General features: G+C 41.2%; 2 protein-coding genes across 5 annotated transcripts; both read right to left on the bottom strand.

Annotated features, from left to right (window-relative positions):
* Positions 1-278: 278 nt before the first annotated feature.
* LOC100126971 (ethylene receptor1-25) lies at positions 279-5,475 on the bottom strand. 2 transcript variants are annotated; one of them, XM_008646365.3, is made up of 7 exons: positions 5,291-5,475; positions 5,021-5,137; positions 3,952-4,898; positions 2,985-3,353; positions 2,406-2,672; positions 1,027-1,154; positions 279-829 (listed from the first exon to the last, which is right to left on the bottom strand). In XM_008646365.3, the coding sequence occupies exons 3-7, from the start codon at positions 4,855-4,857 to the stop codon at positions 595-597; spliced, it is 1,905 nt and encodes a 634-aa protein (XP_008644587.1). In that variant the 5' UTR covers positions 4,858-4,898; positions 5,021-5,137; positions 5,291-5,475; the 3' UTR covers positions 279-594. The 2 variants fall into 2 exon arrangements, with proteins under 2 accessions (XP_008644587.1, NP_001295562.1); NM_001308633.1 differs by lacking the exon at positions 5,021-5,137 and having other exon boundaries at positions 412-829; positions 5,291-5,426.
* A 2,632-nt stretch (positions 5,476-8,107) lies between these two features.
* Positions 8,108-11,524, bottom strand: LOC100191788 (putative pinin_SDK_memA domain family protein). Of its 3 annotated transcripts, NR_163963.1 has the most exons (11): positions 11,360-11,524; positions 11,174-11,275; positions 11,018-11,083; positions 10,757-10,909; positions 10,543-10,656; positions 10,051-10,122; positions 9,447-9,530; positions 9,253-9,353; positions 9,038-9,105; positions 8,840-8,924; positions 8,116-8,727 (listed from the first exon to the last, which is right to left on the bottom strand). NR_163963.1 is itself a non-coding variant. In NM_001360670.1 (10 exons), exons 1-10 carry the CDS (start codon positions 11,432-11,434, stop codon positions 8,347-8,349), a joined length of 1,233 nt encoding a protein of 410 aa, NP_001347599.1. In that variant the 5' UTR covers positions 11,435-11,491; the 3' UTR covers positions 8,121-8,346. The 3 variants fall into 3 exon arrangements, 1 of the variants encoding a protein (NP_001347599.1); NR_163964.1 differs by having other exon boundaries at positions 8,108-8,727; positions 8,840-9,105; positions 11,360-11,491; NM_001360670.1 differs by lacking the exon at positions 9,038-9,105 and having other exon boundaries at positions 8,121-8,727; positions 11,360-11,491.
* Positions 11,525-17,681: the final 6,157 nt, after the last annotated feature.

Below are 17,681 nucleotides of genomic sequence, written 5' to 3'. Positions count from 1 at the left end.
TATATTCATCATCAAAAACTAAAAAATGAGCTATTATCCATAAAATTATCTAATATTCATTATTATTCTATAAATTAATTATTTTTGTAAGGCTCGCGAGCTGGAACGAGACGGCTCGGCTCACTATAAAAACGAGCTCAAAGAAGGAGCTCGACTCGTTCGAGGCTCGCGAAACACTTCGAGCTCGAGCCGGCTCGCAAGCCTCGAGCTTATTTTCCAGTCCTATCTAACACATGCAACTGGCAGCATCTACGATCTGAACCAACTGATGGAGCGAGGGCACCGAAAACAGCTTGTGACCGTGTATTTGCATTGAATTTCATATTACACGATTAATATGGGATTACAAGTTACAACAGAACAATCAACGGGGCGCGCGCCGCACACCCCAGAACAAGCAATTCAATCCGCTGGTAGGACATACTACTCAATGCAGCAAGTCAGCGTTGCTACCCAGATACACAGCTGCAGTCTCCATTGGCTTTACATTATTTGTACACTATATGTTGCTATGACTGGGTTACAAACAAAATTAGACAATGGCACTAATCGATCCCCTACTTGGCACTATGCCGTCAATCATTTACACTGAGCTCATACGCTTCTTTGGTACCGAGATTTCAGGGAAACAGATCCTCTCCCGTCGGGCAGCACTTTCGGAGCAGACAAATTGGAGTCTGCACTGCTTGGCCAGACTAGAGGAACCAGCTGCTGCTGGTAGGTGTTTGTGTTGTCACACACGCCGAGCTTGATGACGAATGTTGCGGTGCAACCTCTTCCGGTTCCTTCGCTGTCGATCCAGATGTGCCCTCCCATAAGACTAACAAACCTGCGCAGAATTTTGCAGAGATGCTGATGAGTTCTAATAAGAATTGATGACCAGGTTAGCACTAATGAGCCATGTACTGGCAATGCATAAAATAAATAAATAAATGTGCTGCGTAGGAGAAAGTCAAGAGTCACAAAAAACACCAGAACACAATTTTCAGAAGGAACTACAAGAAAGGAGCTGTAAGGTCAAACTACCTCTTGCATATGGCAAGGCCAAGACCACTACCATTAAACCCTCGGTTTCCTCCACTTTGAGGATGAGCAAACTTTGTGAATACATGAGGTAGATCCTGAGGACTAACTCCACAGCCTGTATCTTTTACCTGCAAAAGAGTAAGTAACAGAAATGTAAAGCAACACAACAGATAACAATTGCTAGCATATATAAAAGTAAAACCCTGCTTCATGTTTCCATGGTATGTTCATAATCTGAAAAAATAGAACCCTTTTCTAGTTGTAAGCATGAAACCCAGGACCGGTGGTATCAACTAAAATGAAATTTATGTAAGCATCTGTACCTTCTGAATTCTGATATAGTTTGAGTAAATGTTGTGATAACTTAGTTCGGTTGACCTATGATTTTTTTCAACATACCAAAGCTCTGTGTGTGGCATTATAAAAGACTCTGGGCTATCTGGAGTTCATGGAAGATTTGGTATAGCACTTCTAATCCTAGACCATTTTAGCTTTTGCTAATGCGATATTAGGTCCTATCCTATGTCAGTCCTGAGACTAATTCAATCCAGGCAACTCAAATAAAAAGCAGTGAATGACAGTCAACTAATGTCACAATGGTGTAAAGAAGTAATCAGATTCCAAATGTCATCAGGCCCAACCAGCAGAAATTCTACACCATGAGATTATAAGAATAAAGTAAAAGATTCAGACCCCACCCACCCCAAATCATAGTCAGGTACAGCTGGACAGGCCCCACCTGTTTTTGTAAACTTGATAGGAAGAATTGGAAAATTGTACATGGACCTATACAGAGCTGAGACCCACATAGTTTATAGACAAGACAAATGAACTATCAAGCAACACAAGAGTCGAGCCAGGTTTAATGATGCAAATGCAATTAATTACCAAGATACATGATTAAAAGGAATAGGTAACGATTCATACAAGAAAATGCACGTGTTAATTAAGAGGATTTTCAAGAAAAAATATTGTCTTTTGCTACTAAATAAGCATGAAATACTTCATTATGAGGAACATAGTGGATGGATCCAAAACCAGAGTGCATGAGAAATTCAGTCACACATAAGGAGATAAGACAACAGATTACAAATGTTGTACAATGAAAGAGTTGAGATTTTTCGACAGGCTGCAATTCGGTTTTACAAAACTGCTACTTGGGACAACCAAATGGATGGCTCCAGTTTCATTTTTGAATTTTGGAGCTCTGCACAACGCATGCAGGTCATCTTTTAAGTTATTATTGTTATTAAAGAGGGAACAGTGCATACAACTATTTGCAGATAAATCTTCTTGTTTTATTGATACTATGGAAAGATCATGAGCTCATTGACAAGCTCAAGGAAAATTATTCAAACAAGCCTCTTCTAGAATATCACCTGAACTTTCAAATAGAAATGTTCATCACTTGCAGTTGGATGAAATTCTGGGGTTCTGAACTCTCTCAAAGAGTCAGCCTTCACAATGGAAGCTACAAGCGTGATGTGTCCCTCCTTGGTAAACTTTACAGCATTGCCAGAGATGTTCAGAATAGTTTGCATGAGTCTCTTTTCATCACCAATTGCACATAACGGCAGATCTGGTGCCAACATAACCGATACAGATAGCCTCTTGATAGATGCAATTGGTTTAATGAAACCCATCACCTGTAATACCAAATAAGAATTAGAGCTATTGCATCATGTATCTAGATGTTTGATACTCCCTCTATTACCAATTATAGGTCACTTCCTTTACCTAAGTTCTAACTTTGGACAAACTTATAGAAATATACACTAACAATAATGTCAATCAGTTTCATTAATCCTCCATGAAATGTCTTGTTTGTGCATTTATTTGATTTTGTGGAAGTTAAGATATTTTTTTTAAAAAACATGGTCAAAGTTAGAGTTTGACTTGGAGCAAAGCTAAAGTGACCTATAATCTGGAGCAGAAAGAGTATTAGCTGTGGTGCATACTTCTTTGAAAACAGCATGAAGATTGAATGCTTTAATCTCCAGTTCAAGGCTTCCATCCTCGAGTTTGGAAAGATCCAGAACATCATTGATGAGTGTTGCTAACAAATTGCTGCTTTTCAGTACTGTTTCCACCATTAGACGCTGCTCAGGAGTAAGCTCAGTTTCCAAAAGCAAGGAGGAAAGGGCTATTATTGCATTCATGGGTGTTCTCATTTCGTGATTCATAACAGCTAGGAAATCATTGCGAGCACGGATAGCCATCTCAGCCTCTCTTCGAGCTAAATCCAGGGCAACATTCTGCTCCATTAGTAAATCACGTGCCCGCATGGACTCTTCGAGAATAGCTGCATGAGATAGTGCAACTGCTACCTGGTGAAGAAACAAAAAAAGATAAACAATAGATCTGCTAGCAATACCCATTTAAACTTTTATCTTTCAGAAAGGTGTAGATATCGCAAAACAAGCAAGAGCACATGTCTTTTGCATTTGGGTAGTTGGGTTCAGAATCCAATGCTTTCAAAAAAGAACTTATGTATTGATTTGAAGGTAGTCTTGTCATCATTGCATTGCACCTGTGAATATACTTTCCTATTCAATTAACGGATGCCTTAATTGATCATGATCACTGAGCAGTATCATATGATTTTGAAAGATGTAAACATGTTTTTCCTCTCCTACAAGCATATACTCCATCCGGAAAAGAATGTAATTCTAGCATAGTACCGAGTCAAACCGTGACTAAATTTACTAAAAACTAAAAAACACTGTCAAATAAGTGTTGTTAGATTTGTCATGGAACATATTTTCAAAATACACCTATCCGATGATATATATATTGATAATATTTTTAATAAACTTAGTAAAAGTATAGATAGCTTGAATTGAATAGAGACAGAAGTAAATTTACATCCTTCTCTGGATGGAAGTAGTATGTTATAGTAACCATAGCAAAAGATACAGCACGAACCTGATCAGCAACGACCTCAACCAGCTCCAATTCATGCACATGCCATTTTCTAGCACTATCAGATGGAAGCATCAAAACCATGATTGCAAAGCTTTTTGCTGAGAGCTCAGGCCAATCATTTATTTGAAAGTTTGAAAGATGTAGAAGAGGTACACGGACTGCGGCCACTTCTGGTGGAACATATCGCCCTGCAAGAGGTCGAACCCGCGCCAAAGAAGATGTGTGGGGTATTATGATTGCCCGGTTGCTACTGAACACTTGATTGACGACAGGAAGATTCATTGGCACCGATGATCCAACAGTAATCTGGTGGCGCAAAGTATGAGAAAGCTGAAGGCTTGAGCCACTTCGAGATGGCATCCACAATGCACATTCTTCCAGACCCAAGGTCCTTCCTAGCTCAACGAGAGTAGTCTTCAAAATTGTATGTCTATCAAGAGTACTTCTGATTTCATGTGTAAGCATCCTAACATGTCTACCAGTCTCCTCTTGCGTCCTTATAAGTCCCATCTCTCTATCAAGCTCCTCAGCTTTATTCTTCAAGAACAACTCCCTAGTTTTCACGCTCAACAAGTCGGGAATGATATGAACGAGCATCAAAGCAGTTGCACAGGACACGACTGCTGTAGAAATCTTCGCTATGGTCATGACCATCGCAACGGTCTTTGTATGTGTGGTGAACGTCCACAGGTTTATCAGATGGGTTGCCCCACAAAGAACTATAAACGCACCAAACTGGATCAGGACCCATCTGTATGGGAAGAAGGACGACTTCTTCACAAAATATATGAGCTCCAATGGAATCGAGAAGTACGCAAGGGCTATGAAGAAGTCTGAGATGTACTGATACTTGACGAGAAGATCATCGGTAGGCCATAGTGGCTCTATGCAATCGCATCCGTCCATCCAGCAAGCTTAGTTATTGCATCAGTCCTCACAACATCTTCCTGCAGAAGAAGAAACATATCGATAAAATGTTTTTGCCACGCCAGTTCCCGATCCCAAATAGCCATAAATGCGTAGCAAATGGCATTTGAATAGCATAAGCTCATGAACGCAGCACGCGTACTGGCAGAGCATGCAAATCCCACAAGACATGCCACATGTCATTCGCCGCTCCAACTCCCATTTGCAATTCCAAACGGCCCTAGTAAAGGAAATGGATGTACACATGTACACCCGATAACTTTTTAACGAAAATCAGCGTTAGTTAGTAGGCATAATACATGTAAACACCTGTAATTAGATGAGATCCGAATACAAATACCCAATTAGCTTAAGTTAGGGTTTGCGTGCTCGGTTTCGTACAGCAGGAATGGAAGAGAAGGTGCTGGCATACCTGGTGGCTGCTCGTTGCCGGCGAGTGGCTTTACGAAGACCTTGAGGCGGCGGCGGTCGGTCGGTCGTCGGCACGAGGGACAAAAAGAGCGTGCACGGCGGGGTGAACGGGAGAAAGAAAAGGCAGTGGACGGCTGTTTGGTTAAGATCGTCTTGCTTGTTTTCTGTCTTGATCTGAACGCTATCTTCTGCAGTGATATGGTCATACGGGGTAGTTAAGCACTGTGTCCATACTGTATTGTATCTGCATCATGCGGCTACAGACAAGGCATGAAAAGTCATAAGCAACTCCAAAGTTTTTCTAATTCATATGAGTAGAGATTTTTTATAAAAAAAATACTCCAACAACTTATTTAAACGATTATCTAAATATAGTCATCATCTATTATGTGTTTCTTGTTAGTCAAAGATAGGAAACATTAATGGCTCAAATAAGATATAAAAATTTGTTGGAGATTAGAAAAAATATATAAAATGTTTTTATATAAATCATTCTTTAGATAATAATTTTAAAAATAAAATTTAGACTCTTGGAGATACGACGAAGGTAGGCCAAAAAGATGACAGGGGGTGTCCTCTTATCTGATGGGACATTACTCATTGGAGTCTTTCCAACAGTTTATAAATTAATACTCCCTATGTTTCAATTTTTAATTTCCTTTAATTTTTTAATCTTAAGTTTGATCGACTCATCTCAAAAAAAATATAATTATTATTAATTTTACTATAATACTGTTTAGTATATAATATATTTTAAGTCCGGCACGTCTTATTCAAACTTAACCTAAAAAGGATCGTTTTGAACCATACTCTAAAAAAAGTGAATTTTCATTTTGAACCATACTCTTAATAATAATTAAAAAAACATACTCTTAATAATATTTTTTGTAGAAGTGAGATTGTAGAAAGTTTTTTTAAGCGGCTAAAATATTAGATATATATTTGTTGAATTTATCCAACGATTTTTAAAATCTCACTTCTACAATATTGAAATTTTTATACGTTTGTCTATTTTATACACTTGCATTGGAATCACTATCATACTCTTACTGTTTTTATGTTCTTCCACCACTGGATTGATGGACAATACTCGCACGAATATTTCCATATGATTAGAATGTTTGCCCATTCCCAAATGATGGAATTGAAATAGAAATTTGTTGGAGAGTAGTTTTCTCAGTCTTGCTAAAAAAATCTAGATGGATTTTGTTGCCGATTCATGTGTATTCTGTATTGTGCTTTCAGGTTCCGTGTACAGTTGGGGGTGAATATGCCAGCTCAAGCTCGGAAAGTGCATGAGGACATGAACACGGAACTTGAAAACCCGGATACCATTGAGGAGTACGATGTTGTTCTTTACCTTGGTATTTTAGACATATTGCAGGAGTTCAGTACATCAAAAAGGGTCGAGCATGCAGTCAAATCACTCAAGTTCGTCCCCCTTCAATATCAGGTGTTGATCCGAATTCTTATTCAAAACGATTTGTAAAATTTCTTGAGTGTGTTTTCCCTGAACAAGACTGAGTAGACATAATAAATATTCTTTCTATTCCAATTTATAATTCGTTTGAGCTTTTTATTTGACCGGCTTGTCTTATTCAAAAAAAATATTATTATTGTTAATTTTTGTTGTGATATTGTTTAGCACATAATATACTTTAAATGTGTCTTTGAATTTTCATTTTTTGCAAAAAAAATTGAATAGGATAAATCGGTAAAACGTGATAAAAAACAAACGAATTATAATTTGGAGCAGAGGGAGTAATACATAGTAATACTGACGCACTCATTTTTTCCTTGTAAAAAGTTAGCTTGTTTAGAATTATACATGATGGCTTCTACGCACCTACAGATGTTATTCGTTACTTCATTCAAATTATGGACGTGTTTAGTATGACTCTGCTCTACTTTATAAGAGCAACTCTAATAGTTATGTAAATTTTAGCTCTCTAAATCACAGATTTAAAAAGTTGCTAAATAACGTTGGGAATAAAAAAATGTGAGTTCTCCAAATATAGGTTATAGTTTTGTTTTGTATCTATCCACATAAAAAAATAAAGTCACAAATGTTATCAATTACCTTCATTATCTACATAATGCAGTAAACATTTTTGTTTAGGGAGTTGCTACATGGTTGCCAAATGTAGAGAGGAAATAAGGTTAGATGAGAAGTTGTTAAATTTAGAAAGTTCATTTAGAGAACTGTTGGAGATGAGTTTTTGTGTTAACTACTTAAATTATTGATTTAGGAAGTCTATTAGAGAACTACTGGAGTTGCTCTAATAGCTCCACTCAAACTTTAGGTGGAGCAGCTCTAGAGTTTAAATTGTTTTCTCATAACCACTAGTAGTGACAGGTAAATAACTCTAAACTCCATATATATGTTGTTTTTTAGAGTTTTTTTAGCAGCAAAATAGATACTTCAAAAATTTATACTGCAACTCTTGAAACTCTATAGGCTTTGTAACTCTAGAGTTGGTATATTTGGCAAACTATTGCCAACTTCTCATTGATGTTTTGGTTTCTTTATATATAGTTTTTTTTGTTTTGCATTTAGATTTACTAAATACATGTTTTTTACATTTAGATATACTCTATGTCTAAACTTATACTAGAAACAATATATCTAAAATACTAAAACATCTTATAATTTGATTGAAACGAATGGATTTACTTAAATGCCATGTTCTTTTTGCTGATGAGTGATGATAGCTGTCAAATTGTGCATTCCCACACATGGGTGAACGATGGATGCGCTAGCAACAGTGGCAGCTACACGGGGTAGTGAAAGAACATAACCTGCTGGCAATAAACGTCTGACGACAAAAAAAACGACCAAATCATGGTAACAATTATAGTATGCTTACAACAATTATAAGATAATAATTGACAGTTGTATGGCCTCAACATCAAAAGGCCAAAACAACAATATTAAAACACAGTCTAACCATTGGGGGACGTCTAACAAAAATACACGCACAGACAGCACCCAACAAGACGGCAACTAAGCATACGGAATGCCGGAATGGTACGCCTACCTTGTGTGAACAAAGAATCCTATTGTGCTTCCTCGGTTGCTGGCTGACCTTCAGTAGTAGCTTCTTCGGACGGCTTGGATGGGTCCTCATTGATTGCATCGTTGATGCCCAAAACTTCATCCATCAGCTCGTCTTCCGCAGCCATGTCCTCTGCATCTTCGTCATCATCATTGCCGCCCTCCTCGGGAACTCGCCGAGGCTTTGGACCATGCTCCGCCCTGTGGGTGTCCAGCTCCTTGTCCATTTCTTGCATGTTACCAGGCCCATTCGCCTTCCGAGCGTTCCGGGCATTCTGGATCCTCTCCAATTGCCTCTCCACATTTGAGAGATATTGCTCCTCAACTTGCTTTTGAAACCGAGTCAGCTCAGCCCTGCGCATAGATTTCCATTCTTCGAATACCTGTAGTGTTTCTCACAAGTTTGATTCACCCACAAACAACGTTCATAGAACAGGAGCAAGAACATGTGTATGCACAAGTTATAAAATTCTTGAGTAGGACACTATGATATACCTTTTCCTTGTTCTGCTCAACAATGGCTGGATCATCAATAATTGGTTTAGTTGGCATGTAATAAATAGGTGGCTCAGCTTTTGTCCTGCCAAACGTAAGGGGGTAATGAGATAAGAGTCAAACATGGAACAAATATTGTTCATTAGTATACAATGTAAACAGATACACTAATAGTTATCAAACATCAGGTCTGCATACAATTAGAATGTATCTTCCCTCAATTTAATTGTCAATATGGACACTTTTGGACCAGAAATAAAAATAACCTGCAGAACACAGAAAATAACAGATCCATCAAACGAGAGAGTAGAATTACTACATAAACATGTGAAACAGCTTTAAGTGAAGAAAATGAGGATTCCAAGTTTTGGGTCTAAGTTAAAGTGAAGATTGATGCAAAGCAGCAAAGTTACCTTAAGAAATTGGACAGCCTTTTATGATGCTCAGTCCACTGAATGTACAACAGCTCCAACCTCTTTTCTTCTGCCTTAGCAGCTACACGAGCGCGGAGCGTCTAAAAAAGAGCATCAAAGATTGTATGATTGCAAAGTAAATATATCAATTGAAATATGTAGTTGTAACAGATGAAAACAAGCCGTGAACTTACCATATCACGCTTACGCTTCTCTGCAATTTGCTCACGTTCCTGCTGTCGCAGCCTTTCACTTTCTTCACGAACCTTTTGCTCAGCCTAAAACGAATCAATTATTTCAGTATCCATGATATGTTTAAATGAATTTTAGTGATTGAATCTATAACATCAAGTTACATATGTTAGATGCGACAAATTAAAGAGAACACAGAATTCCTTGGAAATATAAAGAGCATCTGACTGTGTGCTATCAATCACAATTACTAAAGATTGTTTCCACGATGCATTATCCTAAGTATACCCTAGTATGAGAGCATGCGGAATATCAAGGTCTCATTTTTAACAAGTTCCTTCTTAGCACGAATAAATTTCAACATCAAAATTGGCATTCCTGTAGATACTATGTGTTATAAATCGTTTTTGTTTATTCAGAAACAAATGCCAGATGCACTCTGTAGTCTGTACACAATTTCACAAGAAGCTGTGCCCATAGGAACACCAGACATGTTATCATAGATTATGCACATATGAAAATCACAATACAAAAGCACTTATTACATCATAAAAATAGCCCCTACTGAATACCAGTCATTAACTTTGATGGAAAAAGTGATCAAACCTTTCGCTGAGTCTCTGATCTGCGCAGAAAAGCCTCAGAGTTGGATAGCTTTTTATCCTCTTGTTGAAATTTCTGCATTGCAAGGACGAGTATAATAAGGTAAGCAAAATTTCACAAGCAGTCACACCAGACAGTTGTGCAAGGCACTGGCACACCCATCATCGAAAGATAGGAAATCCTGGAAATTGGGTGTAATGCTAGGTAGCAACATGTCAATGCAGAGCTCCTTAGATTGGAATAAGTGCATATCAAACTCGCAGGCATAAATATTACATTGTGGGAACAAGATACTAAATGGATTTAGTATTTTGTTAAGTTGATGTCCAGCTGGCGGGTTTGCTAATACTGGGCACTGGCCAACAGGCCAGGTTAAAGCTAATCAACTTTTTTTCAAGGAATACTAGAGGCAGAAATAGAAATTAACTATCACATTAGGTTGATATGCATTCTTGCAGAAGTACAGATTCATCAGTGTGCAGAGAATTGCTTTACCTCTAATGTACCGACAAGAAGCTGCCCCAGCATCCTCTTATTCCTTCTCACCAAACTCGGGTCCTCATTCCTGGGAAGCTCCCTTGGAGCTGGCTCTGGCAGCGAATTATAGTCCTATAACCAAACGAAACAAGGTAAGCTCCACAAAAGCATATATAACCCAATGAATAGAAAACCCACAGTACATCCACACTTAGCTCTAGTCAGTACTCACCACCCTCCTCTGCATCCACAGGCTCCCGTCCCTTCTGAACCCGCCAGTGTTGAAAGTCCTCCTGTCACTGCCTTCAGTGGCACCTGAACCCGCCTCTTGCCCCTCCCCATTGGCATCCTTTGTGCCTTCTTCATTATTTTCAGCGCCATCAACCTCCATTTGTTACGGCAAGCAACGAGATAATTTTAGGGTTTCAACAAACAGACCATTACAAACTGTGCAATCATAACCGAGATTAAAGAGAGAGAAAATAGAGGATACCTTAACTACGGCCGATAGCAGCCGACGCTTCTGCGGAGCCTGATCCGCCACTTCCGCACCCACATGCTACATCATAAACATTGAAAAAAATGTATTGCACGCACACAAATAGATTAAACGAAACGAGGAGTGAGTGGGGGCATGTGAGAAGCTCACGGGTCTCACGAAGCCGCGGAGCGGGCGGGGGGGGCCAGGTCCAGGACCAGGGCCGGGGGCGCCGCGGCGAAGGCCACGGGGGTCGCGCAGGCGCTCGGTGATCTGCGACGGGACGACACGGGGGTCAGGGCAGACGGCACGGAGGCTCGGGGCTTCGAGATGCGCCGGACAAAGAAAGAGGTGTACCTCGCGGTGCTGGCGCTGGAGCTCCTGGAGCTCGCGGCGGATGTCCTCAGCCGTCTTCTCTGTCGCGGCGGCCATCGCCGTCGCCCGTCGGGAGGGAGGAAGGGTTTGGGTTTGGCTGCGCGTCGAGCGGCACACTGCCACACTGGGGACGACGGCTCGGGTTTGGGTACCCTAGTCTAGAGATGACAAACCGGGTTATTACTATACCATACCGACGGAAAAATAGCTCCATTCGTCACCTATCTCTACAACTATTAAGACCCAAATGTAGACCGCCCCCGCCGCTACCCAACGCCCCCCCCCCCCCACCCACGCTGCCGCACGCCTGCCAGCCCCCGCGCAACCCCACGCCCGCCGCGAAATCCGCCGCCCGCCGCGAAATCCGCCGCCGCGCATCTCGCACGCCCTCAGACCCACTCGCCCGCTGCCGCGAACCCCTCCGCTACACCGCCGCGCATCTCCGCGACCCGCGACATCCGGCGGCGTAAGGCGATGACCCGCCATCCCTCCTCCCCACGCCCCCTCTCTCACCTACTCTCTCACCTAACTGCCCAGCTCCGATCTCGCCGCCGACGCAACCTAGACCGACGATATCGACAGAAGGCCGGCGGGTCGCAGGGCGCTCGAGCTGCCGCGCAACCCCTCCTCCGAGCGAGGCCGCAGCGCAGGGTAGCCTCAGGGAGCTCGACAGCCTCCTCGCCGCCACCACGACGGCGTGCAGCACCCCCACGTCCGCCAAGACCGCCCCCGCGCCGGGCTACGGCCTCGAACAGCGCCTTCCGAATGGCAACAGCAAGAAGGGAACGCCGCGGTCGGCGTCGCAGCGGTGGATGCCGGACAAGCCACGGAGACGGTTGTCGTCGCCTTCGCTGTCTCCTCGCCAGTGGCCTCCACCGGCACCGCATAGTCCAAGGCAGAGCCGCGACATGAGTCAACCCAAGTCCGGTCGCACCTACACCGATGACCCGACGTGAGTCAAGCCAAGTCCATTCCCCTCCCTTGCTTCCTCAACGTGTTGTCTTGTGGTCTGCTATTTGTCTCCAAAAAAGTTTCCCCTTTTTTCCCTCCAGAAGATTTCCATTTCCCCCGCGTTCGTCGATCCGTCCGAGGGCCGGCTCCAGGTGTTTTAGTGGTTTTCCGGCGCCTCGGAACAGAGAGTGAAAAGAGAGAGAGAGAGAAACGCCTCCCTTTTTTCGTCGAATTTTTTTCCTTTGTTTTTTTCCTGCGAAAGAACAAAAATTTTAGTTGTCCGCAGCCGGGGGAACGGGAGGAATCTGGGCAGATTTGGGTTCCCTGTCCTCTGTTCTTGGGAGGGAGGGAGAGAAACTGTGAAGCATCACTGCTGCTATGATCTATAAAAGCGGTTGAGTACTGTATCGTGTTCATCAGGTCATGTCAGGCCTGTGACTTCAATTGAAAGTACCATAATTACTCTGCAACCACTATTTCTGTTTGTTTGTTTGTTTGTTGCTGTTCTCTACATATACTCCTGCTAGGGCTGGATCAAAAGCAAGCAGCTCAGCCAGAAGCCAACCATTGTTTTTGGTATACCGACTTCTAATACTTATACAAGATATTTATCTTTATACATTACTGCCGAAACAGTCCAAATAGCCTCTAACCTCCTGCCATTGTTGCAAACACAAGCAGGGCATTCAATTGGTGCTATCAGGAACTATGCAAGCAGAGGATATAAAGGAGATCTGCAAGCTTTTAGTGGTGCTATCAGGAGAAGCTGCAAAAGCATATGCTGGTACTGCTCTTGTCTTTACGCTGATTTAACCTTCTGCGACTTAGAAACAGGAAGCGACATTCAGTTTTGTATCCATGAGTTATCTTGTTGATATGCAGTGAAGTAACTCACATAGATCAGCACCTATTTGTTTCAATATTAACTTCCCTGTCTATATGCAAGTTCTTTTGCTTTCTTTCTCCAAAGTTGAATTTGATCTTTTTTGACTTGTTTACAACTTTACGTCATTTCTTCAACCTGGAATTTGGATGCTGATGAACTGCTTTATTGAAGTTTAGTTTGACAACAACCAGAAGATAAGATATAGGGACAAAAGTGTTAATGCTTCATTCTTCACGTAGAAAATTATGTGACATACTTATTGTTATTGAGTTATTTGGGTTTATTGGATGTGCAACTATTACCTCTAATATATACTGTTATATTATGACTTTATAATTTACTAAGCGCTACATTTCATGGTCACGGTTATTGTTCGTCTTTTTCCTGTTGAAACTGCACAAAAGATGGCAAACAGTTAATATGTTCAGATGTACAATCACACTTCATATTTCTCACATCATCAATGCGCGTTTCACTGCATATGTACACTTCTGTCCTTCAATAAAAGGGGCAGATCGCGAAAGAGCCTCTAGCTGATTTGGTTAGGTGGTCTGAATAACACTCTTTAGGTCCTGACTTTGACTCCCCGTGGGAGCGAATTTTAGGTTTGGTTAAAAAAATCCTCTCATCTGTCACACGCCAAAGCATAGGTCTAAGGTCCGGTCTTGGTCGTTTCTCACATGGGCTACGGTGTCATTGTGTATGGGTAGGACAGGGTTCAGGAGTTTTCTCGACTTGCATGAGAATGTCTTCTTTTTAATATAGTGCACGTGGTCTGTCTTATCCCCTAGGTCGAGTTTTTTTAATAAAAGGAGCAGACCCAGTTCTCGAGGCTTCCACATGAGCGGGGTTTGTTATATTTATTTATCAATATAAGTATGGACACACCCGTTACTTACATGTCGCACTATTTTATCCCTCCCCCCCCCTCTCTAGACCTGCAAGTATGTACTATCTCTACTAATCTATATGTTCCTACCGAGGGCGTCCACCACAGCATGGCTTCACCGTGCCCCCGCGCGCCCCCGGCCCCGTGTCCCTACGCTCCACCAAAACAGTGACGAAATCCTCGCCGCCGCCTCCGTAGCAGCCATCAGCGCCCATGCCTCGCCCCCGCGAAATCCTCCTCCACCGAGCCGCGCCGAAAACCTCGCTCGCGTCGAAAACCTCCACCGCGTCCGATTCCCCACGATCCACTCCCCCACTGGGCTGCTTTCCTACAAGGGTCGCGATCTCCTCGGCGAGATCCACGCTGCTCTCCAAGCAAGGACAGCTTCGTCCGACCTCAGTGCCCGCGGGGACCAGATACTGGTCCACTGCGTCCTCCACGGCAGCCAAGAAGAAGGCGAAGAAGAAGCTCTCGACTTCTCGAGCTGGGCCCTTTTTGGTTCCAAGTACGATGACGCCGCCGACCTCTTCGATAAGGCTATGAACTCCTTAGAACTCGCCAAGAACTGTGAGTGCTCCTAGCTGCCCAGATCCCCCTGGCCTCTCCATTTCCTTTCCCCTAATTGGTTATAAAAAGTCACTTAGTGGCCCTGCCGCCAGATCTGTTGGCCAATTGGGCGTAAGGACTGTTAGTTTCTCGGCTCCGGCCTGGTCGCATGTCTAACAGTACCATCTCGTTTAGTTCTGGAAAGGGGATCAAACTATTTGCTTATCAATGACATAAACTCATAAAGTTACCTGTGCACGAAGCTGCTTTACTTCTTCAGTGAGCAAGGTTTCTTCTATGTTGTTAAGATCTTTCCTCTGGTCGTCATTAGGCTGTTGCAAAGATCTGCCAGACTTCAGCACTGTGGGGTCATGCATTCTCTCGGAAACAGAGGCACTATACATGTGATTCTTCGATATAGATTGATAATGAGAACTGTCTTCTGCAGATAGAAATTGAGCTGGACACTCAACTTGCCCCCATCTCTGAGATTTTGCTTGGACTGGAGTGTACAGGACCTCATTTCTCTGATTGGAGCGTTGTACTAAAGCCACCTTTTCCTTTTCCACAGGTAAGTTTACATCCCTGAATATACGAGACAACTTTGGTGTGTATGACCTTATAATTTCAGCTCCTTTGCTGGTATTTAGTTCAGACTTTACCTTACCAGAATCCACAACTTTCAGTAGCTGACTGAAACACCCATCACACACACGATACCTTCTGCTCTTATCTGGTGCAAGTGCTGCCTTGGCAACCTTGTTGCTACTACAGGAATTACAGAACATAGATCCACAATGGTAACAGTTGTGCTTCTTTCTGGTTAATGTTGTTTGTGTACCTGATTGTTTGTTGTCACTTGTCAGGTATCTATAAGCTACATTGAGACTGCAACAGTCACCAAGAAGAGATACAATGATCTGAAGCGGTACTTTAACTGCACATGCCCACGCTGTGTAAAAGGTTTTTTTCCTTTTTCCTGTCTATTATTTTTTAAACCTCTTTCATGACAAATTGACCAAATCTTGACCACCAATTTGTATCCTCTATACATTTTAATGCAGGGTTCTGAGGAGGATGCGCTACTTGAGGGGTTCAGGTGCAAGAACCAAACATGTGACGGCTTTCTACTGCCCAACTCAGGTTGGTTGCCAATAAGACAAAAAGTACTCATTGAGTGGTTGTGGAGAAATAGTTGAAAGTTGGTGGATCAACCAAACATATATTACGTTGAAATTGGAGACTCATTTTGTTTGATCGGTTATTAATCTTATATTTTGTGGTTATTAATCTTATATGTTGTGTTTATCTGACACTATAGGTAAAAAGGCTTATTATACATGCCAAAAAATGTGGTGCTTCTAGAGACGTGGAAGAGATTAAAAAAAAGATGAGAAGCGAAATACTACAGTTATCGGATGAAACATCTTTATTTCTTTCATCAGGAAGTATCCTTGTCTAATGATTAAGTGTCTCTAAAACAAAAAAACTCTCACATCTGGTCAAAATGATCATCATCTTTATTTGTTGTACGTAATACATATATTACCTTAATGAGGAAAAGCTTGTGTCTAAGGTTGGTTAGCACCTATATTTTCTTTATGTGAGAATCATGCCTCTTGTTGCAAGCAGTCAGAAATAGGCAACACTAACATTTTATCTTTAGTCTGGTAGATTGTCATTCAAGAGCTAGGAAATCTTTAAAGCAGCTCATTTTTTACAAGGTAATAGTTTCCCTTGTCTGAATAATTTATCTTGTTTTTTTGTAAATGTGTGCACTAAGACTATTACTAATGGATCTACTTGGTGGAACAGAAAGGGAGACAACCATTGCTGCAACTACTTCACCCTCTTTGATCAAGTTATCTTTCTCTAGATGATCTTAAATTATTTTCTGTAACCTTACATCTCAAATTATTTTCTGCAAAGTTTCTACGTACATAGTTTTTTTTGCTTTTGCTTTGTACCCAAAAAATTCAAAAGACTTATACTTTGAAATAAAGGAAGGAGAATAATATTTTATTGTTAAAAGTACTTGCCTTGCAAACCGAATGAACCATGTTTCTTCGCTTCAAAATGAGTGCAAATTGAAGTAACCATGTTTCTACATTTCAAAAAAAAGAAGTAACCACTTTTTTTAGTATGCTCACGTAGAATCTTTTTGAGATCTAGGATCCTTTGTTATTTTAGTATCTCTAAATTCTGTCCACACATGCGCACGTAGGTAATAAAGTCTATCTTTGTTCCTTCACTTTTATATTCCAGCATTTTTACTATATAGTGTCTGCAAGTCATAAATCCATAATTATTTCTTACAATAGTTAATTGCTTCTTTCCTTTTACCCTAAGCTTTATTTTTGTTATCAGAGATTTCTCCTGAAATTGTTGCTGAACCGCTAGAAGCTTATTGATTTTATGATGTTGTCGATTGTCTGATCTCTTATAGCTTATATGGTAATTACATTTGAGTAGAAAATTACATTTGTTCTCTATAAAAATTTATAGAGGTCACTTTGTTTTACAGGTGGGTTGGAATCACCATTGATACCATCCTGGCTGCACTCCTAGGTGATCTACTAATCTTCAATTTAACAAGGCAAATTGTATTTCAAGTAAGAATTTAGATTATAATCATGTCAACTAGCTTGTTTACCGTAGCTGTCATTTTCTGTTTGTGATTACACCAATAGATTTTTGCCTGTAGTTGGGTGAATGTTGTTCGTCACATATAACATGTGAGCAATAAGTTTGTGAACATGTTCATTATCAGTTTATGTGCATCTTCATTAGTATTAACTTTGCCAGTGCTTGTGATATGTAACAGTGACTCCACGAGGTCATTTCCCTAGCGCTGACGTGAGCTACAATGCCTACTGCAATGCTGCTTGTGTTTGGTGTTTCTTACGATGCATCTACATTCAGTCAGATAGGTAATAGGGTCAGTCTTCAAAGTTATTAATACTATCTCTGACTTCATGACTTGGAACATCATCTTCTGTTTTTTTCCTCAAAGTGTGAGGTGATGCCTCTGC

Source organism: Zea mays, chromosome 5, assembly GCF_902167145.1.
Source record: "Zea mays cultivar B73 chromosome 5, Zm-B73-REFERENCE-NAM-5.0, whole genome shotgun sequence".
Classification (NCBI taxonomy): Eukaryota; Viridiplantae; Streptophyta; class Magnoliopsida; order Poales; family Poaceae; genus Zea; species Zea mays.
Note: the sequence above shows the minus strand (reverse complement) of the source record. Positions and strands in the feature narration are given on the sequence as shown.

What these genes read in the sequence shown, in the direction of transcription:
- LOC100126971 (XM_008646365.3), bottom strand. Translation starts at nt 4,857, where the DNA reads ATGGACGGATGCGATTGCATAGAGCCACTATGGCCTACCGATGATCTT. An exon ending in TTCATGCTGTTTTCAAAGAA is followed by an intron (nt 2,673 to 2,984) that starts GTATGCACCACA and finishes TTGGTATTACAG; the next exon opens with GTGATGGGTTTCATTAAACC. An exon ending in GGCCTTGCCATATGCAAGAG is followed by an intron (nt 830 to 1,026) that starts GTAGTTTGACCT and finishes AATTCTGCGCAG; the next exon opens with GTTTGTTAGTCTTATGGGAG.
- LOC100191788 (NM_001360670.1), bottom strand. Translation starts at nt 11,434, where the DNA reads ATGGCCGCCGCGACAGAGAAGACGGCTGAGGACATCCGCCGCGAGCTC. An exon ending in TCCGCGGCTTCGTGAGACCC is followed by an intron (nt 11,084 to 11,173) that starts GTGAGCTTCTCA and finishes TTTATGATGTAG; the next exon opens with CATGTGGGTGCGGAAGTGGC. An exon ending in TGCTATCGGCCGTAGTTAAG is followed by an intron (nt 10,910 to 11,017) that starts GTATCCTCTATT and finishes TAACAAATGGAG; the next exon opens with GTTGATGGCGCTGAAAATAA.